The sequence below is a fragment of the Pygocentrus nattereri genome, chromosome 11, assembly GCF_015220715.1.
Source record: "Pygocentrus nattereri isolate fPygNat1 chromosome 11, fPygNat1.pri, whole genome shotgun sequence".
NCBI lineage: Eukaryota > Metazoa > Chordata > Actinopteri > Characiformes > Serrasalmidae > Pygocentrus > Pygocentrus nattereri.
The window spans coordinates 41606276-41631246 of record NC_051221.1 but is presented as its reverse complement, the minus strand read 5'-3'; the positions used below and the strand labels follow the sequence as shown (position 1 = coordinate 41631246).

Sequence of the window (24971 nt, the reverse complement as noted above, 5' to 3'; positions counted from 1 at the left end):
TTTATTTTTTCCCATGATTGTTGAGCGTAATGTTTACACATACAATATCAGTGCTATATTAAGATGAATATCATGTGTCATTTGCATTTTGCCTTGACAAGCACTTATTAGTGTTGTGTGCAATTTAGTGGGGCTTGTTATCTTGTTCAGAAAGGTAGTTCATAGGGGGGAAAAAGCTTTAGCTCTGTTAGATCACATTCTTTATGTATCAAAACCATCAGCGGCATGTTAATAACAGAGAAAAGCCTATAAAATGCTAGTCTTACGGTGGTAAAAAGCAATACAAGCTTTCAGATTGTGCGTATTACTTCAGTAATTCATTGGCATGAGCGGTTCACATTAATCTGCACATAAAAATCACAATTTGCATAATGAATATGTAAATAATTAAAAAAAACAAGCAAATGAACCCACAGTTTCTAATTTCTGACACTGATATCCAGTGAGAGCAGCAGCGGCTGCATGTTCCAACCAATGAGTGCGCAGTATATATCAGTATTTCCTGATCTTGTTCTTCTTGTTCATACAACTTCCAGGCTCTTGAGAGTATCTGTATCTTTCCACTTTGCAATTGCTTTTGTTAGTTTGTTGCTCGTTGATTTATCCAGAAGTTCCCTAGCAAGCAGTGTCCGGTGCAGTCTGCCAAAGATGCTGAAACTGTTGCCTTAAGAGCCATTTAAAAGCAGCAGACTCGGGTTCCATCACAGCCACATATAGAGTGCAAGCAGCTGGGCTTCACCCTGAACTACTAGGGGTGTATCGGAGGGTCAGGCTAAGAAGAACTGTGACATTAACAAGTTTCCCTGTTAATGTATTATTATAACACACGATTATAATGATTTAAATGTAATCATTACTTCACAGCTTCATGCATGTTCAGCCCATTGAGTTCTATAATGTATGCGAGTATTCATTTAATGATATTAATGTGCTTTTTAAAAGCATTGCTCCTCCCCCTCCTCTCTAGATCACTAAAGTTCCTGTGCAAGCATGCGAACAGAAGACAAACTGTACATCATGTGTGAATCAGCTGGACCCATACTGTGGCTGGTGTGTGCTGGAGGGCCGGTGAGTGACCCATTAACACCCAGGACCCTCTGACTTGTCGAGGTTTCCGTTTTTAGCTCCTATTACTTAGGAATAACTTTCCGTTTGCTTGATTTACAGGCTTTCACTGTAGAACGTAACACAAAAACATGCCCTTTTTTTGCTTTATGGCTATGCACACTGGATTTTGCCTGTCCAAAGTAAAAGTAGCCCAAAGAGCAAGTGGAAACATTGAATCCTTTCACATAAGCCGTCACTGTAGTCGGACATGTGAGCCTTCTGTGAGCTGCATTTGTGAAAAGCTTCTATTTGCTACAGCTGTTCCAGCTGGTCATCTTATGTGATCGTCATCTCTGTTATGTTAACAACAGAGGTGGCAATGACTGGTCAGACAGTCCATGTTGCCCGCAGTTGGACAAATGATATACTGTCGTATTTTTGCTGGCTGAAAAATCTCGTGTAATGTGTCTTCGTTTATGTGCAGGCTCGATTTTAAGTTAAATTGGTTAAGCCTTTTCATTAAAGGGGATAGAGACAGCACCTGTTCTTAACATCTCACAGACCTGATCATTGTCATTGATTTTCAATAAATTAAGAAAGTGCCTGTCTATTGTTTGGGACAGTAGGGTGTTTGCCAAAGCAGTGGAATCAGCTGAAACTGGAGATTGTATTAGTAGTTTTGTTTGGTTGAGCGTTCTACCCAACAACTCTCATTCCGCTGAGCACAAGCTGTCCAGCAATAAAAGCTGTCCAGTTTTTTGCTGCAGGTTACTGGACGAGGATACTAAGTGTACTTTAGCAAAAACAGGAAATGGACACATTAGATGATTAGAACTTCTGATGATTCTTCTGGTAATATCTGACCTGCAGCCCACTGGATCAGATTCTGCAGAAGAGTGCAACAGCAGATTTGTATCAAACTCCAAACCTGGTGTTACCCGTAATCAAGCTTTACTTATTTTGCAGCTGACAGAACAAACAAACTGCAATTAGCCAGAAGTTAGTAGAATACAGTTTGCCAAAAAAGATGGGTTGAGAAAAACTTTAGAGACTGGCTGAAACAAAACGATACGCTGCAAAAAAAAAAAAGCTTGCATATGTCTGTCTGTCATATTTCTAGTTTTGTGACAGTTGATCTTCTAATGCTGGACTCCTCACAGTTCCCTCAACTAGACTTTCTACTATGGGTGGCAGATCTTTCCGTGCTGCTGCTCCCAAACTCTGGAATTCTCTACCTTCCACTCTTTGAAACGGCTCTTCTCTGTCTTCCTTCAAATCCATGCTCTCTGTAGTCTTGACTTATTTATGTATTTTTTAAAAATATATGATGTAGAGCGTCCTTGGGTTTGTGAAAAACGCTTCATAATTTTTTTATTATAGTTGTCGCATCTCAAATATTCTGATGGGATTATTATGGGAATATTATAGTATTTTTTTATTTTTATTTTTTATTTTATTTTAAATTTGTATTTTTATTTTAAGTAAAGAATCGCACTGTATTGATAATCTTGGCTTGTTTCAGCCATATTTCTTACTTCTATACTTTATTTAAATGAATTATGAATTTAAATTATTATGCAGGTAAAACATGTCTAGAAATAAGATAGATGATCTTAAATAACCTGAATCTCAACACAAGAAACGTTAGATATAGAAGATTTCAGAAGATTTAAGATTTAAGAATACCCCTTTTTTCCTTTAAGTAATCTGATGATCTATAATGCTTGCCTTGAGCTTGTGTCTGCGACCAAATCACAGCCAGATGCTATTTATGATAACACGCTTAATCTTGTGTTCCGTTGCTTAATAAATTGCTTCTTTAGTGTATTTGAACTACTCAACCCATGCAGCATAGGAGTGGGATAGCTCAGAGAATGTGAGTCTGGCTATTGGAGTTTAATGATGTGTATTTAATAGTCAGTTCAGGTACAGTGGTAAAGCTGCCCAGAGGCTCATTGATTAATTGTTCTCCTACCTGTCTTGCAGCTGCACCAGAAAGAAGGATTGCAGTCGAGGAGGAGAGCAGAATGCCTGGTTGTGGAGCCCTAACCAGCAGTGTGTAGCCATCCAAGCTTTCCATCCTCCCAACATCAGCTGCAAGAAGACCCAGCAGGTCAGCTCCACTTAACATCTCCTTTTAGTAGCTGTGCCTGTTTTAAAAGTGATTTCATACTTTGCAGCAGATTTTTGGGCATGTAAACCTGCTTTAGTACATGGTTTTGCTGGATGCTAGCTCAAGTCTAAGAGGTAAATGTTTTAAAATGTAACAAGCTAAATACAAAACCTCTATGTGCATTCACATCTACACTCACCGGACACTGTATTAGGTACACCCTGCTAGTAAAAGGCTGGACACCCTTTCGCCTTCAGAACTGCTTTAATTCTTCGTGTCAGACTTTCAACAAGGTGTTGGAAACGTTCCTCAGAGATTCTGGTTGGTTATTTGAGTTCCTGATGCCTTTCTATCATCTGGAACCAGTCTGCTCATTCTCCTCTGACCTCTCACATCAACAAGGCATTTTCGTCCACACAACTGACCGCTCACTGGATGTTTCCTCTTTTTCTGACCGTTCTCTGTAAACCCTAGAGATGGTTGAGCGTGAAAATCCCAGCAGATCAGCAGTTTCTGAAATACTCAGACCAGCCCGTCTGGCACCAACAACCACGCCACGTTCAAAGCCCCTTAAATCCCCTTTCTTCCCCGTTCTGATGCTCGGTCTGCACTTCAGCAAGTCGTCTTGACCACCTCTACATGCCTAAATGCAGTGAGCTGCGGCCGTGTGATTGGCTGATCAGCTATTTGTGTTAACAAGCAACTGAATTGTACCTAATATAGTGGCCAGTGAGTGTAAATTAGGCTCCACTAGATGTCAAAATAACCTAATACGGCTTAAGGGGTATAGTTATCAGTCATGTATATAATTGCTTTCACACAGTCACCTCTGAAAAAGTTGCCAAAAATTTCCTTTTTTTTTTTTTTTTTTTTTTTTTTTTGGACTGGGCCAATACATTGATCTGTATTGAGGTCTCATGAATTTATTTGTAAACATGCCGCTGATAACGCAGCAGTTTTTAGTGGCTCGTTTAATCCTGAACAGACACTCCTGCTGTGGGTAAAACATCCCAATTCTGGTTCGAGGAAAACGTTTTTTTCACTCTTGAGGATTTAAATGGATTAGTTTCCTGATTTAAATGGTCTCTTATGATCTTAACTTGAGTCGTCACTCACTTTATTACAGCACTATGGGTTTCAGTTTACCTGTGAGACTTTCTTCTGTTCTCATGCTTTTGCTTCGGTCTTATGGCTCTGAATGTAAATCTCACAAGTTCCCACTGCTGTAATCTGCTATGAAACAAGATTACACCGCCCAGTTTTCCTGGCCAGTCTGTCCACACAGATTAGCCTAGTGTGTTGATTTTGCATGCTGGCAGGCCAGTTAGTTGCATGCTAAACAGAATCATCCAGGAACTAAACGTCCATCATGTGCAACAGAAAATCCTGCTAATGGAGATTTTAATTTAGTTGGAATGAGAAATGAAACATTTGGCAAAAACAATGCAATAAGTATATGGGAGTGCACTGCTTCACCACTGCTGACCACTGCTGGTCATTTCTGGGGCTGTTACTGAGGTCAGTGGTACATCTCCGTCTGTGCTCACTCTTTTCTTTTTCGTTTTTTTTAACCGAAGTCTAATTTTTCACCGAATACTACAAGTCCTATTACGGTTCAGATGCCCAGTAACTGCTGAATTTGAGCGAAAACAAGTAAAATGTCTCGCACCCTAACCTTTAGGAAGAGAACACTGTATAATTAAAAAAACGTCTAAATTAGGAAAGTAATAAAATCCTTGTAAAGAATTCTGGGTTGTTCTTCCTCTGTTATCTATGCCAGGCCTTTTTGAGGTTCTGCGGTTTATTTGAGCTTAACAAATGTGACCGTGGAGAACGAACAGACAGTAAAACTTAACTAAAACTACTAGTGTCTGTTTAAATTTTGCCCATAATAAATTATGACAGGCTTATATTATTAAAATCTGTGTCAATCCTGAAAATGTGATCTTGATCAGGCTCTACTTTTCACCGCTACCTAGCGAGCCGTGCTTTAATGCATCCAACCCCGTAAATGGCACAATGGCATGAAAGGCCTGACGAAGCCACCGCTTTTTGGAGGATTTCAATCTGCTCTTCTGCCTCCACTGCCTTCAGAATATGCTCCGCTTCTCTGGAGAAACTCTGTTGTCATTATAAATGTGGGTATTCCATTGAATGTAATAAGGCCGGGGCTCCCGGTACCCTTGAATTAACTTCATGGGTCAGCTCTAATGAATGAGCTTCACTTATTCACACTTCGGTGCTGAATATCAATTTTCCTGCCGTCTCTTCTCCTTGACTATTTCCGCCTCCAATACTGATTTCTAATTTCATTTGACATCGCATTACCCATGAACAATCTGGGATTTCTGTTGTGCTTTGCAAAGCTATCGGCGTGATGCCGCCGCAGTTGTCCTTGCGTCAGTGTGCAGGTTGTCATTGTAACTTTTGGAAGTTTACCTTTTAACTTTCCTCACAGGTGGCCATTGATGTCAGTGCTCTGCCCAGCATTGAGAGTGATAAACTGGAGTGTGTATTTAGCGATACCCGTAGCGGCGCCACGATGAGCGGTGGCCAGGTCATCTGTGCTCTTCCAAACCCATCAAGCATCCCACCCACACCTGAAACACAAGGTTGGACTTGTTCTTCATGCTGAACTCCCCTTACTTGTTGACCTCTTAAACCAGCAGATCTCAGTGAACAGGCTTCAAGAGAAGCCAACACCAGTAACAGCAAAGCTAGGAGCTGGGTCACTAGTCCGGTAGCAGAGTTTAAAAACAAAAAATAAACTTAATAAAGTTTGTTAATAACATCTTAATAAAGATGTTAGGTGCAGATATCGATATTTGAGAATTGGAAGAAAAGGTCTGCGTAGGTCATTTTAAAGCCAAACGGTGATTCTAGAAGGCAAATGTGGCTGATGTGGCAAAATGTATGATCATGATGCTCCAGGACGTTTTTTACGATACACAGTGTGTCATGATATTTATTTTTTTCTGATGTGTGTTGAGTTAGAACAGGCAGCATAGTGCCGAATGTTAAAACTGACATCAGTGCAGCTAAACTTGAAATTGAATTTGATAAATCTGTCGGTGCACCATCAAAATAAAGAGTGACCAGATGATTACATTATATTATTCGTCATTTAATAGCTTCGTAGAAGTGCCTTCTGTTGTGTAGTTGTAATGTATGTGTATTGTCTGCGCTGTAGAGCTTTTATTGAAACCTATAACATTGTTTACAAGTCACAGTTTGGCATTTGGCTGACGCTCTGATCCGGAGCGACTTACAGTTTGATCATTTTACACAGGGAGGCCAAGGTGGTGTTAGGAGTCTTGCCCAAGGACTCTTATTGGTATAGTGTAGGGTGTTTTCCCAGGTGGGGGATTGAGCCCCAGTCTACAGCGTAGAAGGCAGAGGTGTTGACCACTACACTAACCAACCACTGATTTCTAATGTTGACTCTTTTTCTGTTTGTGCAGATTACGTCGCCGTTCCTGTGAAGATCATGGTGAATAATGTCATTGAAGTGGCAGCCAACGAGTACAAGTTCTACAACTGTGCTGCAGTTGTGAAGAAAACAACAAACACACCGTGAGTGCTAACCGCCCATCTACAGCCTAGTAAACCCAGGTCCACTCCAGTGTACGTGAAAACAGGCCAACTGACATAAATAGTGGAAGCAGTGAGTAAATGACGAGTGATAGGAGTTAGAAAAGCCCTGCTTCCACACCACGCATCTCCCCCGCCTCCACTCTCCTCCAACTTTAATGTGTGTTTGTGTAGGTGCATAGACTGTGTGACCAGCCAGTGGGGCTGCCAGTGGAACACGCAGGAGCACACCTGCAGCGATAGGGACGACTCTGTGGACAGGCCTAACATCATCCAGCACATGCAGGTGAGGTTGTGAGAGAGATGATTACAGAAATGTTGATTAAATAATTAATTGGGAGGGCAGAATAATTCAAAGACAAAAAAAAAAGTATCAGATCCATAAAGAAGTATTGATTAGAGTAGTGGTATTGATCAAATCCTGTAATTCCACTCCTAGAGATTCGATCTGCTGATGCTCCTTCACGCAGAAGGCATCTGATTTTCTCCAATCACTCAGTCTAACACACATTTCACACAGCAAGCAGCCGATGGCTCCTCGCTCGGCCGGGCTCGCATAACTTCACATATGAAAAGTCAGAACTCTGCACGGTTTTCCTTACAGCAGGTCTGTCGTGTGGTGACTGTAACGCAACACTTGGTCAGTATAGACTGTGCTGCTATTTAAAACATGAAAATAGGAATAATTAAAAAAAAAGAGGAATAAAAATTCATATTAAAAGCAGATAAAAGCCTCCAGCTTAAGAATGAGACATGCCTCCGCACCGCAAAAATCAGATTCATAAAATAAGAAAAATAAAAGCAACTCAAGGAAAATCATCTCCCATCTTGACATAAGATTTCTTAACATTGTGAAATTGTGCTGTAAATGATTTTGAAATCAGTAAATATTGTATTTGTTTTTAGGCTTTGTGGCTAGATCTAACATTTATTTGATCTGTCAGAATAATAATCTGTAAACAGCATATTGGTCTAAGAACATTTGAACCAGCTTCAAGCTTTACTTTTAAATGAATACAGACGTCATAAGAGTGGTCAATAGTGTCGTGCTTAAAAAAACGAACTACAAACAATGTGAGGATAAACTTTTTCATTAGCGCCTCAGAGATGGAACACACTTGCTTAAAAAGGACACTGAATATTTTGTAGAACTCATGACCTCCTGTCCTTCTCTCCTCTTTTTACTAAAGAGTAAGCTTCCCCATCTTTATGTAAATAGTTTTTACCTCAAATTAAATAAATAGCAAAGAAATTGTTAAATAAATAATAATCAATTATTAAAAGGGGAACTAAGTTTAGGGACAAATCAGTGACTTTAAGGTTACTTTGTGGAAAAAATGTGATCTCATGGAAGTCTAATTCTTGATAAGATTTGTTTTAGTTGTCTATCTATTTTGTTTTGTGTGATCACTATTTAAGATATATGAATGTTTGAATGTCACTGTATTTCCTTTGTCTTGAACAGAATTTCCCAATAAAAAGTAATTTACAAAAAAAAAAATAAAAAGGACACTGAATAAATGAAATCTTAACAGAAGGCCAGAAACATTTTAAAATTTATCAGCTTGCTTGAAAGGTTTTGAACCTTTCCATGATGGAAAAAGTAATTTTAAGTCAAGTTCGTTTAGTTTAAGAATGCAATGTTTTGCAGTGTTTTGTAAGACTATAGAGCTTAATTTTGTCTTAAGAGAATTATAGACAAAAGCTTGCTGATTAATCTTTTACATACATATCAAGTTTGCTCTGTTAATCAACAATGTTGAGTAAGATTTGTTTATTTTCAGTTTCTGGCTTGTTTATTATTATTATTATTATTATTATTATTATTATTATTATTAGAGAGCCTTATTTAATCCCACAACAGGGAAATTTCACCTCCACATTTAACCCATCCATGAAGTGAAACGCCACACACACACACTAGGGGGCAGTGAGCTCACTTGCCCGGAGTGGTGGGCAGCCCTATCCACGGCACCTGGGGAGCAGTTGGGGGTTGGGTGTCTTGCTCAAGGACACCTCAGTCATGTGCTGTCGGCTCTGGGGATCGAACCGGCGACCTTCCGGTCACGAGGCTGGTTCCCTGACCTCCAGCCCACGACTGCTCCAATTACATTTTTTGCAGTGTGTTTGTGAAAACTGCAATCTCATTGGCTGACAGCAGTGTGATCCTCTTGTTTCACTCCCAGAAGTTTAAAACGTTTTTACTTGAGTCAGGGATGCGTGCACTCGTCTCTGGGATGAGCGCAGTGACTTCTCGGGGTTGAGCTTGCTCGTCACTCCACCTTCATTACTTTACCCGTCCTCTTGTTTTCATTAGTAATGAATTGCTGATGTGATTCGTGTCCCGTGAAAAGCCCTGGATGCTTAAAACTTCAACACTGATGGCATTGACTTTGTGTTCTCTGGTTCTTGCAGCGTGAGAAGTGTCCTCAGTTTGGGAATCTAGAGCCAGGACTCATTCCTGTGGGATTCAGAATTCCCATCAGCTTTGAAGGCAAAAACCTGGAGAACATGGTAATAAAGCTTGTTTACTTCATACTCTCCAGTGTCCTCACTGGTGTGATTGCTAATCTGTCATATTGTGAATGTGAGTTAGTACATGATTAATGTACAGGTGCTCGATATGCGGTAGAAACGGCGAGGCTAATGGGCTTTTAGGAGAGTTTTGTTTTTTAATTAATTACGTTTTTAATGGCCTGATCCCTGAGAGGCCTGCTCAGCAGATTTGCTTTTCTTTCAGTGAAATCCTGTAATCACTTCTCATTTTCTGCCTCTCAGGGAAAAACCTTTCAGATTGGCACTGAGCTCATGAAGCAGGTCAGCGAAGTGACTAAGGACGGCGCAAAGTTCGGATTTGAGGGCTATGAGGTCAGTGTCCCCTCATTTCTGATCCTCGCCAGAAGGCAGTGGGAGTCCATCAGTGTGCTGTTCCTTTCTCTTTCATTCTTTTCTTGTCTTTCCTTTGTACCTTTTTTTTAACTCCATCTCCATTATCGTTCTTTCTTTTTTCTTTCTTTTTCTTTCTTTTTCTTTCATTTCTTTATTTGCATCTGTCTTTCTTTTTTTTTAATTTATTCTTTTTTTGCCTTTTCTTTTCCTCGTCTTTCTGTGGTTTTGTTCTTCCTCATGTCTCTGTCTCTGTCGCTCTCAAATCAAATCAAATTTTTTTTAGCGCTATTTTAAATTTATTTTTATTTTTTTTCAACTGATGTTGTCAAAAAGCAGCTTCACAGAATTCTAGAAAAGACAAAGTTTTAACATGAATGTAAAACCCCCAGGTGAGTAAGCCAGGGGCGACGGTGGCAAGGAGAACCTCCCTCAGAGCTGAGGAAGAAACCTTGGGAGGAACCAAGGCTCTGTCTTTCTCTCTCTCTGTCTGTCTCTCTTGCTCTCTCTTGCTCTGTCTGTCTCTCTTGCTCTCTCTCTCTGTCTCTGTCTCACTCTCTTGCTCTGTCTGTCTCAAGTTCATCAGTGCTTTATTGGTGTGAATGTAATGAAATACACTGTTGCCAAAGCAGTTAATAAGGAACACAAACGTAAATAAGAAAAACACAGTGAGAGCACAGTCTGGCCTCTCTGGGTAACCGGCTCTGTCTGAGAGCTCACAGTGAGAGCACAGTCTGGCCTCTCTGGGTAACCGGCTCTGTCTGAGAGCTCACAGTGAGAGCACAGTCTGGCCTCTCTGGGTAACCGGCTCTGTCTGAGAGCTCACAGTGAGAGCACAGTCTGGCCTCTCTGGGTAACCGGCTCTGTCTGAGAGCTCACAGTGAGAGCACAGTCTGGCCTCTCTGGGTAACCGGCTCTGTCTGAGAGCTCACAGTGAGAGCACAGTCTGGCCTCTCTGGGTAACCAGCTCTGTCTGAGAGCTCACAGTGAGAGCGCAGTCTGGCCTGTCTGGGTAACCGGCTCTGTCTGAGAGCTCACAGTGAGAGCGCAGTCTGGCCTCTCTGGGTAACCGGCTCTGTCTGAGAGCTCACAGTGAGAGCACAGTCTGGCCTCTCTGGGTAACCGGCTCTGTCTGAGAGCTCACAGTGAGAGCGCAGTCTGGCCTGTCTGGGTAACCGGCTCTGTCTGAGAGCTCACAGTGAGAGCGCAGTCTGGCCTCTCTGGGTAACCGGCTCTGTCTGAGAGCTCACAGTGAGAGCACAGTCTGGCCTCTCTGGGTAACCGGCTCTGTCTGAGAGCTCACAGTGAGAGCGCAGTCTGGCCTGTCTGGGTAACCGGCTCTGTCTGAGAGCTCACAGTGAGAGCACAGTCTGGCCTGTCTGGGTAACCGGCTCTGTCTGAGAGCTCACAGTGAGAGCACAGTCTGGCCTGTCTGGGTAACCGGCTCTGTCTGAGAGCTCACAGTGAGAGCGCAGTCTGGCCTGTCTGGGTAACCGGCTCTGTCTGAGAGCTCACAGTGAGAGCGCAGTCTGGCCTGTCTGGGTAACCGGCTCTGTCTGAGAGCTCACAGTGAGAGCGCAGTCTGGCCTGTCTGGGTAACCGGCTCTGTCTGAGAGCTCACAGTGAGAGCGCAGTCTGGCCTGTCTGGGTAACCAGCTCTGTCTGACAGCTCACAGTGAGAGCGCAGTCTGGCCTGTCTGGGTAACCGGCTCTGTCTGATAGCTCACAGTGAGAGCGCAGTCTGGCCTGTCTGGGTAACCGGCTCTGTCTGAGAGCTCACAGTGAGAGCGCAGTCTGGCCTCTCTGGGTAACCGGCTCTGTCTGAGAGCTCACAGTGAGAGCGCAGTCTGGCCTGTCTGGGTAACCGGCTCTGTCTGAGAGCTCACAGTGAGAGCGCAGTCTGGCCTGTCTGGGTAACCGGCTCTGTCTGAGAGCTCACAGTGAGAGCGCAGTCTGGCCTCTCTGGGTAACCGGCTCTGTCTGAGAGCTCACAGTGAGAGCGCAGTCTGGCCTCTCTGGGTAACCGGCTCTGTCTGACAGCTCACAGTGAGAGCGCAGTCTGGCCTCTCTGGGTAACCGGCTCTGTCTGACAGCTCACAGTGAGAGCGCAGTCTGGCCTGTCTGGGTAACCGGCTCTGTCTGAGAGCTCACAGTGAGAGCGCAGTCTGGCCTCTCTGGGTAACCGGCTCTGTCTGAGAGCTCACAGTGAGAGCGCAGTCTGGCCTCTCTGGGTAACCGGCTCTGTCTGAGAGCTCACAGTGAGAGCGCAGTCTGGCCTGTCTGGGTAACCGGCTCTGTCTGAGAGCTCACAGTGAGAGCGCAGTCTGGCCTCTCTGGGTAACCGGCTCTGTCTGAGAGCTCACAGTGAGAGCGCAGTCTGGCCTCTCTGGGTAACCGGCTCTGTCTGACAGCTCACAGTGAGAGCGCAGTCTGGCCTGTCTGGGTAACCGGCTCTGTCTGAGAGCTCACAGTGAGAGCGCAGTCTGGCCTGTCTGGGTAACCGGCTCTGTCTGAGAGCTCACAGTGAGAGCGCAGTCTGGCCTCTCTGGGTAACCGGCTCTGTCTGAGAGCTCACAGTGAGAGCGCAGTCTGGCCTCTCTGGGTAACCGGCTCTGTCTGAGAGCTCACAGTGAGAGCGCAGTCTGGCCTCTCTGGGTAACCGGCTCTGTCTGAGAGCTCACAGTGAGAGCGCAGTCTGGCCTCTCTGGGTAACCGGCTCTGTCTGAGAGCTCACAGTGAGAGCGCAGTCTGGCCTCTCTGGGTAACCGGCTCTGTCTGAGAGCTCACAGTGAGAGCGCAGTCTGGCCTCTCTGGGTAACCGGCTCTGTCTGAGAGCTCACAGTGAGAGCGCAGTCTGGCCTGTCTGGGTAACCGGCTCTGTCTGAGAGCTCACAGTGAGAGCGCAGTCTGGCCTCTCTGGGTAACCGGCTCTGTCTGAGAGCTCACAGTGAGAGCGCAGTCTGGCCTGTCTGGGTAACCGGCTCTGTCTGAGAGCTCACAGTGAGAGCGCAGTCTGGCCTCTCTGGGTAACCGGCTCTGTCTGAGAGCTCACAGTGAGAGCGCAGTCTGGCCTCTCTGGGTAACCGGCTCTGTCTGACAGCTCACAGTGAGAGCGCAGTCTGGCCTGTCTGGGTAACCGGCTCTGTCTGAGAGCTCACAGTGAGAGCGCAGTCTGGCCTGTCTGGGTAACCGGCTCTGTCTGAGAGCTCACAGTGAGAGCGCAGTCTGGCCTCTCTGGGTAACCGGCTCTGTCTGAGAGCTCACAGTGAGAGCGCAGTCTGGCCTCTCTGGGTAACCGGCTCTGTCTGAGAGCTCACAGTGAGAGCGCAGTCTGGCCTCTCTGGGTAACCGGCTCTGTCTGAGAGCTCACAGTGAGAGCGCAGTCTGGCCTCTCTGGGTAACCAGCTCTGTCTGAGAGCTCACAGTGAGAGCGCAGTCTGGCCTCTCTGGGTAACCGGCTCTGTCTGAGAGCTCACAGTGAGAGCGCAGTCTGGCCTCTCTGGGTAACCGGCTCTGTCTGAGAGCTCTCAGTGAGAGCGCAGTCTGGCCTGTCTGGGTAACCGGCTCTGTCTGAGAGCTCACAGTGAGAGCGCAGTCTGGCCTGTCTGGGTAACCGGCTCTGTCTGAGAGCTCACAGTGAGAGCACAGTCTGGCCTGTCTGGGTAACCAGCTCTGTCTGAGAGCTCACAGTGAGAGCGCAGTCTGGCCTGTCTGGGTTACCAGCTCTGTCTGCGCCGGCCAGTTTTGATGGCCAGGCTGTGCTCACTGAGTCTGTATGTCGTCAGCACTTTCCTCTGTTTTCTCTCTGTAATAGCTGTGAGGTCTGGTGCTAATGTATAATCTCGATTAAGGGTCGAATAGCACTGAAGCTTGTGCTGTTGATCTGTGGTCTCAGTCCAGTGGGTGATGTAGTTTTGTTTTTGTTTGCTGATAATTTGGTTGGGTCTGATATTCTGGTTGAGTGTGTGGTCAGGCTGATTGGTGTCAGGCTCGCTCTCTCGCTCTCTCGCTCTCTCGCTCTCTCTCTCTCTCTCTCTCTCTCTCTCTCTCTCTCTCTCTCTCTCTCTCTCTCTCTCTCTCTCTCTCTCTCTCGCTCTCTCGCTCGCTCTCTCGCTCTCTCGCTCGCTCGCTCGCTCGCTCGCTCTCTTTCTCTGTCTGTCTGTCTGGGTCTCTCTCACTTTCGTTTCTTTATTTGTTTCTGTCTTTGTTTCTGTCTTGTTTTGCTTCTTTCTTTACTTTTATTTTTATTTATTTTTTCATTCATATATTTGCCTTTTCTTTTCCTTGTCTTCGTGTTTTGTTCTTTTTCTCATGTCTCTTTCTCTCTGTCTCTCGCTCTGTCTGTCTCGGTCTCTCCCACTCTCTCTCGCTCTGTCTGTCTGTCGCTCTCTGTCTCTCTCTCTGTCGCTGTGTCTCTCTCTCTCTCTCTCTCTCTCTCTCTCTCTCTCTCTCTCTCTCTCTCTCTCTCTCTCTCTCTCTCTCTCTCTCATATATCCTCCCCTGCTCATCCTCATTAATTGATTTTCATACTGAGTTTGACTGCCATTATTACCATGGAGTTTGTTCTGAGTAAATACTACCCTGAGTTTGAATAATGAAGTAAAGTGACCTGGAGCTGTTGGTGAGGCAGCCGTTATTGCATGCTGTTCATTTCTTTAGTTTAATAAAGGAGAGGAACGTTACTTGTGCTGTCATTCCTCTTTCCTGCCCCCTTTTACTAAGAACTCACCTGTGAAAAGGAAGGTCAGATTTACTGCCCGTAATTCGTTGCCCCTTTCCGTCTTTATAAATATGAAGATCAAGGCCAAGAAAGAGTAATAAAGGAAGTGAACAGGCTGAATTTATTTAACTGAGATCAAATCTTAGCCTCAATTTCAAGGTAACGTTGTCACCTGGACTCACATCAGTGAAATGGAATCCACCCTCCTGAGCTGGAAAGGGAGAGGTCTGGTTCTAGTGAAGTGAATAGCTGCACAGTCACCGGGTTTGGTAGGATGTTCGTCTGTCACACACACTGCTTTGTGGCGCTCACTCATGCATGTGTGTATGAGAAATAAAGTTTCTTCCTTTTCTGTGTTTCTCTCTGCCTAGTTTGCATACAACAAAAAGCCAGAGGTGAACGTGTCATTCTATGTGAAGGACAAGGAGACGGAGAAGAAGATTGACAGCACGCTGCAGGGTAAGTAGACTCTGAGCACACACAAGTCAGGAGAACAGTAAACACCTAGCCAGCTGCTGAAAAACACCCTCAACCACATCACTGCGTTAGGAACATCTTGGGGGCATGAACTCCAGACAGATTAAGACGAATAAATAGAAATACTCAGAGGAAACTAGCATTCAGCTTTAGGACGAGCCCTAATCTTAGTCCTGGGGTTTTAGGATTAGGACAATTGATTGTAATCTGTTATGATATTTAAATTATAATACCACTGAAAAGTACCTACTGATTCCCACCAAAACAGCGTTCTTAAACTATTTTCAAACATAAGTGCCCCCACATCCAAAAAAAGAAAAAAAATATTTGATGTATTTCATTAATGTATGAATATTTCCTCTAGTAACATTTTGGATTTATATTTAAGAATAACTACCAAAATAAATAAATACAATTTGAGATTTCTTGAAGCATTCAATCACTTCCTGAAGAATTATAATTGAAATCACAGTGCTGGACAGTAACTGAGTATCTGAGTAACTGAGTAAGTGTAATTAGTTTCTGTACTTTAGTATTTTTGGTGTATCTGTACTTTAAGTTTTTCCATTACTGGGCGACTTTTTCCTTTCACTCCACTACATTTCAGAGTCTAATATCCGACTTTTTCCTCCTACATTTTGAGAAATCTGTCGTTCCTTTTGGTTTCTGTGTGTATAAAAACGTAACATGTCAAAACGAAAGAAGCGCAAAGCCAGAGCACCAATCAGGGCCCAGCGGTCACTTTGTTTAGAGCTGGTTTTGACCTGTTGGTCATACCGACCCAGTGCAGCACACGGTTCAACGTCAGTGCAGCAGCGTAAAACTTTGGGAGAGTCTGTTCAACATAAATGATGAACTAACCTAACTTTGTGTAAATAGAGCTCAATATAGAAATATGTCCACATATGCAGTCGAGACTGACGCGGCTTTTTTCTGAATTTCTACAAACACCATTTCATTTTATAGTAAATGAGTTTGGGCTGGTTTATGTTTATGAACAGACGCCTACAGATCAACATAGTAAAGGAGCTCATCTGTGATCCTGAGTTTAAAGCCAGTTTTTATTCAACTTAAACTTGGAACTAAGTTGTAAATAAATCTGAAACTGAAACTTTGCTTGTGTGTAAAAAGTGATTTCAGAGCCACTCGGTTCTCCCTGATGGAAACTGTTTACCTTCAGTGTTTTGTGCTTCTGATCATTTTAATAGACGTCAGCGTCACTAATTAATGACGTTCTATTAAAAGACTGGTTTACCAAGAGAGACGCTGGAGGACTTTCACCTGAAATGAGTTCATGAAGCCAGTCTGGTTATAAAAATGATAACAGGACATCAGAGCCAGAATTACTCTTTTAGTACTTTTACTTTATACTTAAGTACATTTGAAGGGAAAAACAATCATAACACACTCCATTTATTTATTTATCTATTTATCTTAATATAAGATAACTAATATCTTAACTAATATCTTATTAGATCTAACTGCTCGCCAGGTGTGGTTAAAACGTGGGACAGCGGTTTGATAGAAGGGTCCATATACAATCGGTCATTGAAATGCTCAGCAGTGGAAATTAACCACTCACTAATCGCTCTGTCTCTGTGTTTCTGTGTCTCTCATAGTGGCGCTGTATAATTGTTCAGTGGGTCGTGAGGACTGCAGTCTGTGTAAGAATGCGGATAGGAAGTATAACTGTGTGTGGTGTCAGACCACGAGCTCCTGCATCTACAGCAAGCTTTGTCCCAGCGAAGCTACGCAGTGCCCTTCACCCAGCATCACAGACGTGAGACATACACACACACACACACACACACACACACACACACACACACACACACACACACGGTTTGCCTCCTGTGGATCACTGAACATCCCACAGCTATATTGTTTTCCTGTCATCACAGGGACGTTCAGTCCCCCATAAGACCAGTAAAATAAAATTGCAGATACATTCAGGTGAATTCAGAATGAATTTTAGGATGACAGAGGTACATTTTTGTTGTTAAACCCTGTTTTACAATGTCTGCAAATACAAAATAATACTGAAAAATGCATTTCAGAATCTATAGGAACTTGTAAAACTAAGAACTGTTTAGATTAACCACTGAACGTTAAACGGTATGTCTCTATATAACTAAATATGTTTTAGGCACCTAAGAAAATTAAATTAAAAAAGCTAATTAATTGGCCAGAAAGCATTCATGTGCACTAACATAAGCATGAATACAAATGAGGGCGTAAGTTGTGATTTCACATGTTCATGTTCTCTCTTACACATTTCCAGCCGTCTCTTCAGTGCGTGCTAGTATGTGTCCTAGATGTCCTTTTCATCTTTCTCAGCTTGGAGATGAGATGGATGAGATTTGCCTTTTTTCTTCTGAAGACAGCTGTAGGCCCTTTCAAACGAGAAAAGTTCAAGAACTTCATGAATTAAACTCGTTCTTAATTCAGCTTCTTCTGCTTTCCCTCCAGATTGTGCCACGGTACGGCCCAAAGAAAGGCCATATCATGGTCACTATAAAGGGCTCCAACCTGGGCATTAAAAAGGAGGACATCACAAGAATCACGGTGGCTGGAGTGCCGTGCACCCACAAGCCAGAGCGATACTCTGTCTCTACCAGGTACTACATTCACAAACACCTTCATTCTCCATTCCATTTTAAAGCTGTGACGAAAGACGAGTGAGAGTGAAACAGAATATTTGAAGTGTTGATTTTGTTATTAATTAGTTATTAGATTATATAATAAATATGCCTTTTTAATATTATACACTGCTCAAAAAATAAAGGGAACACTGTAATAACGCATCCTAGATCTGAATGAATGAAATATTCTCATTGAATACTTTGTTCTGTACAAAGTTGAATGTGCTGACAACAAAATCACACAAAAGTCATCAATGGAAATCCAATTTATTAACCAGTGGAGTCCTGGATTTGGAGTCACACCCAAAATTAAAGTGGAAAAACACACGACAGGCTGATCCAACTTTGATGTGATGTTCTTAAAACAAGTCAAAATGAGGCTCAGTGTTGTGTGTGGCCTCCACGTGCCTGTATGACCTCCCTACAACGCCTGGGCAGCTCCTGATGAGGTGGCGGGTGGTCTCCTGAGGGATCTCCTCCCAGACCTGGACTAAAGCATCCACCAACTCCTGGACAGTCTGTGGTGCAACGTGGCGTTGGTGGATGGAGCGAGACATGATGTCCCCGATGTGCTCAATCGGATTCAGGTCTGGGGAACGGGCGGGCCGGTCCATAGCTTCAATGCCTTCATCTTGCAGGAACTGCTGACACACTCCAGCCAGATGAGGTCCAGCATTGTCCTGCATTAGGAGGAACCCAGCGCCAACCGCACCAGCATATGGTCTCACAAGGGGTCTGAGGATCTCATCTCGGTACCTAATGGCAGTCAGGCTACCTCTGGCGAGCACATGGAGGGCTGTGCGGCCCTCCAAAGAAATGCCACCCCACACCATTACTGACCCACTGCCAAACCGGTCATGCTGAAGGATGTTGCAGGCAGCAGATCGCTCTCCACGGCGTCTCCAGACTCTGTCACATCTGTCACATGTGCTCAGTGTGAACCTGCTTTCATCTGTGAAGATCACTGGGCGCCAGTGGCGAATTTGCCAATCCTGGTGTTCTCTGGCAAATGCCAAGCGTCCTGTGAGCACAACCCCCATCTGTGGACGTCGGGCCCTCATACCATCCTCATGGAGTCGGTTTCTGACCGTTTGTGCAGACACATGCACATTTGTGGCCTGCTGGAGGTCATTCTGCAGGGCTCTGGTGGTGCTCCTCCTGTTCCTCCTTGCACAAAGGTGGAGGTAGCGGTCCTGCTGCTGGGTTGTTGCCCTCCTACGGCCTCCTCCACATCTCCTGGTGTACTGGCCTGTCTCCTGGTAGCGCCTCCAGCCTCTGGACACTACGCTGACAGACACAGCAAACCTTCTTGCCACAGCTTGCATTGATGTGCCATCCTGGATGAGCTGCACTACCTGAGCCACTTGTGTGGGTTGTAGAGTCCGTCTCCTGCTACCACGAGTGTGAAAGACCACCAACATTCAAAAGTGACCAAAACATCAGCCAGAAAGCAGAAAGGTACTGAGAAGTGGTCTGTGGTCCCCACCTGCAGAACCACTCCTTTACTGAGTGTGTCTTGCTAATCGCCAGTAATTTCCACCTGTTGTCTGTTCCATTTACACAACAGCTGTGAAACTGATTGTCAGTGTTGCTTCCTAAGTGGACAGTTTGATTTCACAGAAGTTTGATTTACTTGGAGTTATATTGTGTTGTTCAAGTGTTCCCTTTATTTTTTTGAGCAGTGTATTTCATAATACCGATCCAAATATAATTCCACTAACAATTTAAACGAAGTAATTACACTCAGTGTTTAATAGCAAAGTGGAAAGGATTATTCCATTTGACAGAGGAGTAACTCATCTCCAGCTAAAAATGTGGTCTAATTCTAGCTTTGTGTGTGTATATATACACTCACACACACACACACACACACACACACACACACACACACACACACACACACACACACACACACACACAGATGTTGGGTCTTACTGTTATCTAGAGACTTTGTGTGTATTATAACGTGTGCCTCTGTGTATATATGTCAGTGTTGTGTGTGAGATCGGGCCATGGCGTCGTCCTCCTGGAGATGCGGAGCCCTTCAGCACAAAGGGTGCTGTGGAGGTGGAGGTAGAGGGGTCCAAAATGGGAGTTTCAGAAGTTGCCTTCGAGTACAGGGTAACCTTCTCCTCCATCCTCATCCTCATACTTGGTCCACAGTTTAATTCCTCACTCTCAAAACTAAATAATAATAATAAACCTTCTCAAATCTTCTCAGTTGTTTTGATATATATCCATCCATCCATCCATCCATCATCTTCCGCTTCTCCGGGGTTCGGGTCGCGGGGGCAGCAATGAGGCCCAGACCTCTCTTTCTATTTCTATTTCCTATCTGTTTTGATATATAGTCACGTAATAATGCTTTTAAAAAGGAAGACTTGTGACGTTTCATGTGTAGAAGAGAGAGAAGTCAAGCTTGTTCTGATGTTTACTGCAGGACCCAGCTCCTGAGAGTGTCGAACCCACCAGAGGGCCCGCCGACGGGGGCACGGTCATCACCATCTCAGGACGTAACCTGGACACAGCTACTAAAGATGACATCAGCATCGTTGTGGGAGCAGTGCCCTGTGAAGTGTGAGTGACATCTCTGAGGCTTTTGGGTGAAGAAACTGTGTGTCCCCTTTTTATGCTGATGTTTTTCTGTGTATATTAACAAGAAAAAAATGAAATAAGTAGATGTAGAACAATAAAAACACCCAGGACTTTGATCTGAGCAACGTGCCTCAGGATGTTACACCCCCTGCCGAGAAGTAAGACCCCTGTGTACAACGGTCATCCCAATTCCATCCCCTTAGCTTTAGTGTCTTGTCACTCCTGGAGATCACCAATTTGGGGGACTTTCACAAGCTGCTTGTCACAGTTGGCTGCAGTTGACAACCCAAAATTGGTTCTAATGCAAGGATATTAGGCCAGAATCAGAATCCTTTATTGATCCCGGAGGGAAACTGCAGTCGTTACAGTTGCAACCATTTATGTAAAAGAATAAACAATTTAATAATTTAAAACAAAAGAGAAAGAAATTTGCAATATGTACACGAGATCTAAGTTCTCATGAATACAGTAAAGTGGCTGTGCTAATAAATATTAAACATCTAGTATAAAGCAGTTCAAATTATTGTACCTCTGAGTTTTTGCACACATAATTATTATTATATCACATATGAACTGCACTGTAAGGTATTGAGTTTTGCACAGATGAACCACAGCATCACACTCTGAGGGAGGAGTTATAGAGTTTGATGGCCACAGGTCAGAATGACCTCCTGTGGCGCTCTGGTCATTTCAGTAGAACGAGTCTTGCACTGAATGAGCTCCTGTGTCTCATCACCGTGTCGTAGGGTGGGTGGGAGCCACTGTCCATAACGGCCTGCAGCTTAGACGGCGTCCTCCTCCCCGACACGGCCGTCAGCGAGTCCAGCTCCACACCCACAGCATCAGTGTGTTGAGTCTGTAGGCATCTGCCACCCTCAGCCTGCTTCCCCAGCATAGTGGATAACACTCGCCAGCAAAGACTCACAGAAGGTCCTGAGCGTAGTCTGGCAGATGTTGAAGGACCTCAGGCACTTCAGAAAATAGAGACGACTTTGGCCCTTCCTGTAGAGGGCGTCAGTGTTCTTAGCCCAGTCCAGTTTTTTTGTGTATTCATGCATTTGTTTTGTCTGCCTTTCACTTTTCTTCTCTCTCTCTCTCTCTCTCTCTCCCTCCTCACTTCAGGCTTGACTTTGGTCCCAGGATCACATGTAAAACAGGTTCAAGTAAGGGTCCGTCTCTGCCGCTGAAGATCACAGTGAAGTACGGTAGGAGCACCACTGAAGAGGTGACAAACAGCACTTTCACCTACGAGTCCAACCCAACGGTCATTAAGCACTACCCTAAAGAAAGCTTCATGTGGTCAGTTCCTTTTGTTTTTTTCCTTTTTTAATACATATTAATCTGTCATATATGTTTTGCTTTAATCCATTGGTTTGTATACGGTTTTTACTGTATAGTATATATGCTTCCAGTTAAGTCAGAGGACACCTAGACTTACTAAATGTTTTTAATACCGATGAATGTGCTTTGTCAGCTTGCAGTACCTTAACATAATGGAGCCTAACCATGTTTTAGAGGACAAAGGTATCACTAATGTTTGGGATAGTGCTACTTTGGGAATAATAGCAAACCCCACTCATTTAATCCTGTGAGCATTGATCGATTGACTCAGGTATAGTGACTTTTGCCCACCTTTAAAAATGTCTTCGTATGTGTGATGACATCACCGTGCACCAGTGGGCAGGGAAAGCACTATATTGACTAGTAATGCACTTTATGTTTAAAAGTTTGTAGACGATTGCTCATCCAGCATTTCTTCTTAAATCAAGTATAAAAATTTGGAGTTTGTCTCCTCTTTGCTGCACAGCCTCTACTCTTCATAGAAGGCTTCACGCTAAACATCGGAAGATTGGTGCGAGGATTTGATTGCATCCAGCCACAAGAGCATTATTGAGGTCAGCTACTGATGTTGGATGATTAGTTCTGGATCAGAAACTCCGCTCCATATCATTCCAGCTGTATTGAACGGAGCTCCATCACTCCAGAGAACACAGTTCCACTGCTCCGCAGCCCAATGCCTCGGGGGCTTTATACTCCTCTGGCTGACGCTTGGCACAGCACATAGTGACCTTAGACTCACGTACAGTTGCCCCCAAAGCATCCCGTTCTATTAGCAAAGCTTTTCTATGGAGATTATAAAAGCTGTGACTGCTCAACTGAACACCTGCAGTGAGTCTCAGGCTCAAGCTGAATTCACAGATTAGAAGAAGAATCTGGATATGAAGTATCGCTTCACATCACCCTCCCACCACCCCCACCTTTTTATGAATGGAAGACCCTCAATTAGCTCAGAAACGTCCACTGATGGGGTGATTCACTCAGGGATACGTCATGAAATGGAAAGAAAATGTTATGATTGCCAGTTCACATTGACTCCAGTCACCTTTGCAGCAAAATATTTTTAAAAGAAAAAAAATGGGCAAACCTTGCTCTTCGTACCAAGGAAGACAAAATATTGCAGGTTGTACCAAAGTGTTAGCAAAGAGCTGGTTTATGTAACAAAACCTGATTTAAATGTGGAACTGGAGTGATGCACATCCATCCAGTACCTTTGTGATGACATTCCATCCGGTACCTTTGGGATGAACTGGAGTGATGCACATCCATCCAGTACCTTTGGGATGAACTGGAGTGATGCACATCCATCCAGTACCTTTGGGATGAACTGGAGTGATGCACATCCATCCAGTACCTTTGGGATGAACTGGAGTGATGTTTGTGATCCAGAACTAATCATTCAACATTAGAACCTGACCTCACTAATGCTCTTGTGCCTGAATGCAATCACATGCTCACAGCAGTGTTGAAGTCCCTGAAGAGAAGACTTTATTTCAGGGGGCAGTCGTGGGCTGGAGGTTAGGGAACTGGCCCTGTGACCGGAAGGTTGCCGGTTCAATCCCCAGGGCCGACAGCATGTGACTGAGGTGTCCCCACCTCTCCAGGCAAGTGTGCTCACTGCCCCCTAGTGTGTGTATGTGTGTGTGTGTGTGTGTGTGTGTGTGTGTTCACCTAGTGTGTGTGGTGTTTCACTTCACGGATGGGTTAAATGCGGATCCCCCGTTTTGTGGGATTAATAAAGTATCACTTAAGATTGTGGAACAAACACAGTGGAACAAACTCTTAAATAAAACCCTTGATTTCAGAGGAAATGCTGGGTAAGTGCAAACCTCTGACCATGCAGTGTATTAGAGCTCTGCAGGAGAGGTGGACCGTTGAGGAGGAATCTGTGAGATGAGCTCTCCTGGCTGATATTTTGATCCCACGTGTTTGATAGCTGGGAATAAAAGTGCAAAGTTGTATGAGATCTTAAAGGAAGGTTGAGAGAGAGCATGTCTCTAAAGGGCAGGGAGGCATGCAGAGGATTGTAGCGTCTTCCTCAGCACTGGGGCACAGCTGAGAGCCACACCGACTCCATTCAAATCAACACTCAACTTTGATGTAGTATGTTAACGAAGTTGAGGTTTCTCTGCCCAGTCCATACAGCCCATATATGGAAACTAAGCTGAAGTAGTTTTGTGATGCCACAAAAATCAACATATTTACATACGTCTTTCCACTCAGCCTGCGGTGGTTTAGCCTCGTCCATGCTGAACTTACTAGAACATTTCAGCCGTGGTTTTTGAAGGAAAAAAATATTCTGTTAATTATCAGTAGCCTTAGGTTTAGCATTAGAATCAAGTTTAAGATTAGAATTAAGATCAGATTTAAGGCTCGAGTTTAAGGTTAGGGTGAGTGTTACGTTTAGGCTAAAATAAAACTGCAATTGAATGTAATAAATACTTAGTTGAACGTAAAGACTGGATGAGCATCTACAGTGGACCATCAAAATATTGTGTACGGTGCGACCAATAAAAGATGCTCTTTGGGTCAGTTTTTCCGGACTGGTAGTAATCTTGGTCCTGGGACTATGTTACAGCTCTGTCTTTAGTCTTTAGTTAAGATCTGCAAAGTTCAAGATAAAATTTTCACAAATTTGTATTACAGAAGCAAATCTTCTCAATTTAGAAATTATATTTTAAACATAAATATGCAGTCAAAACAATGTTAAAGTAAGTCGGATATGTAGAAATCTACTATGACTGATTATATAATATGTCAAAAGTGAGAGAAACTAAGTTTCTGTGAAGTTATTGTGATGTCCCCTCTGATGTTTTTCAGTTTCTGTTCCAAAAGCTTTAGCTGGCCTGCAAGCTGCTAAGATTTATTTCACCTATTAAAGAGCCTCAATAATGTATCTGATGAGGGTTCATCAACATTGACACACAGGAAGGTTAAAAGAGAAATAGTGGAGATTTGTCAGCAGTGTCTGGGACTTTTAAAACGCAGATTTAGGGGGAAAAATCTTTCATTATGATCGTTGTAGTAAGCTGCCCGTCACGGTTGACTGAAAATCATAGAGGTGGGCAGTTAAAACAGAAGTTAGGACACCGTTGGGGTCGTCTCAATGTTAGGACAGTGGGAAATTTGCTTGTTCTGTAATGCCATTTGATTTTCTGGACAAGATTTTGAAGTTCGGAACTGTTCATCCATAATAGCTTCCGTCCTAATTCCAGAACTGAAGTCATTGTAATTAATCAGATATAATTTTCGAGTTAGTGTTTCTGATATATGATCCTTTTTTCCTTTCATTAGAAAATTTCCTTTGTGCAGACTTAATCCTTGTCCGGAAAACTTGAGCACAAGAAATTGTAGAAACCTGCTCATCCAACATTTCTTCTTTCCAGTGGTGTTACGCGGCAGGGAGTTGGTCTCCTGTTTGCTGATTAGTTCTGGATCACAAACTGCCCTCAAACATATCTCGAAATAATACAGCTTGGGGGCTTTATACCCCTCTAGCTGACACTTGCCCCTGGGAATGGTGACCTTCGTGCGGCTGCCCCAGAGTGTCTTTTTCTGTTGG

General features: G+C 43.8%; 1 protein-coding gene across 5 annotated transcripts in view; it reads left to right on the top strand.

Moving 5' to 3' along the window:
• Positions 1-24971, top strand: part of plxnb2a (plexin b2a) — a 193163-nt gene that overhangs the window by 142381 nt on the left and 25811 nt on the right. For all 5 annotated transcript variants that reach the window (XM_037542659.1, XM_017717817.2, XM_037542660.1 and 2 more), the window contains 13 exons: positions 968-1068; positions 3034-3160; positions 5619-5772; positions 6622-6733; positions 6926-7037; positions 9167-9265; positions 9530-9619; positions 14729-14816; positions 16454-16614; positions 17304-17452; positions 19468-19597; positions 19917-20053; positions 21194-21370. In XM_037542659.1, coding sequence (XP_037398556.1) covers positions 968-1068; positions 3034-3160; positions 5619-5772; positions 6622-6733; positions 6926-7037; positions 9167-9265; positions 9530-9619; positions 14729-14816; positions 16454-16614; positions 17304-17452; positions 19468-19597; positions 19917-20053; positions 21194-21370 — 1637 coding nt within the window. The remainder of the gene's footprint in view (positions 1-967; positions 1069-3033; positions 3161-5618; positions 5773-6621; positions 6734-6925; positions 7038-9166; positions 9266-9529; positions 9620-14728; positions 14817-16453; positions 16615-17303; positions 17453-19467; positions 19598-19916; positions 20054-21193; positions 21371-24971) is intronic.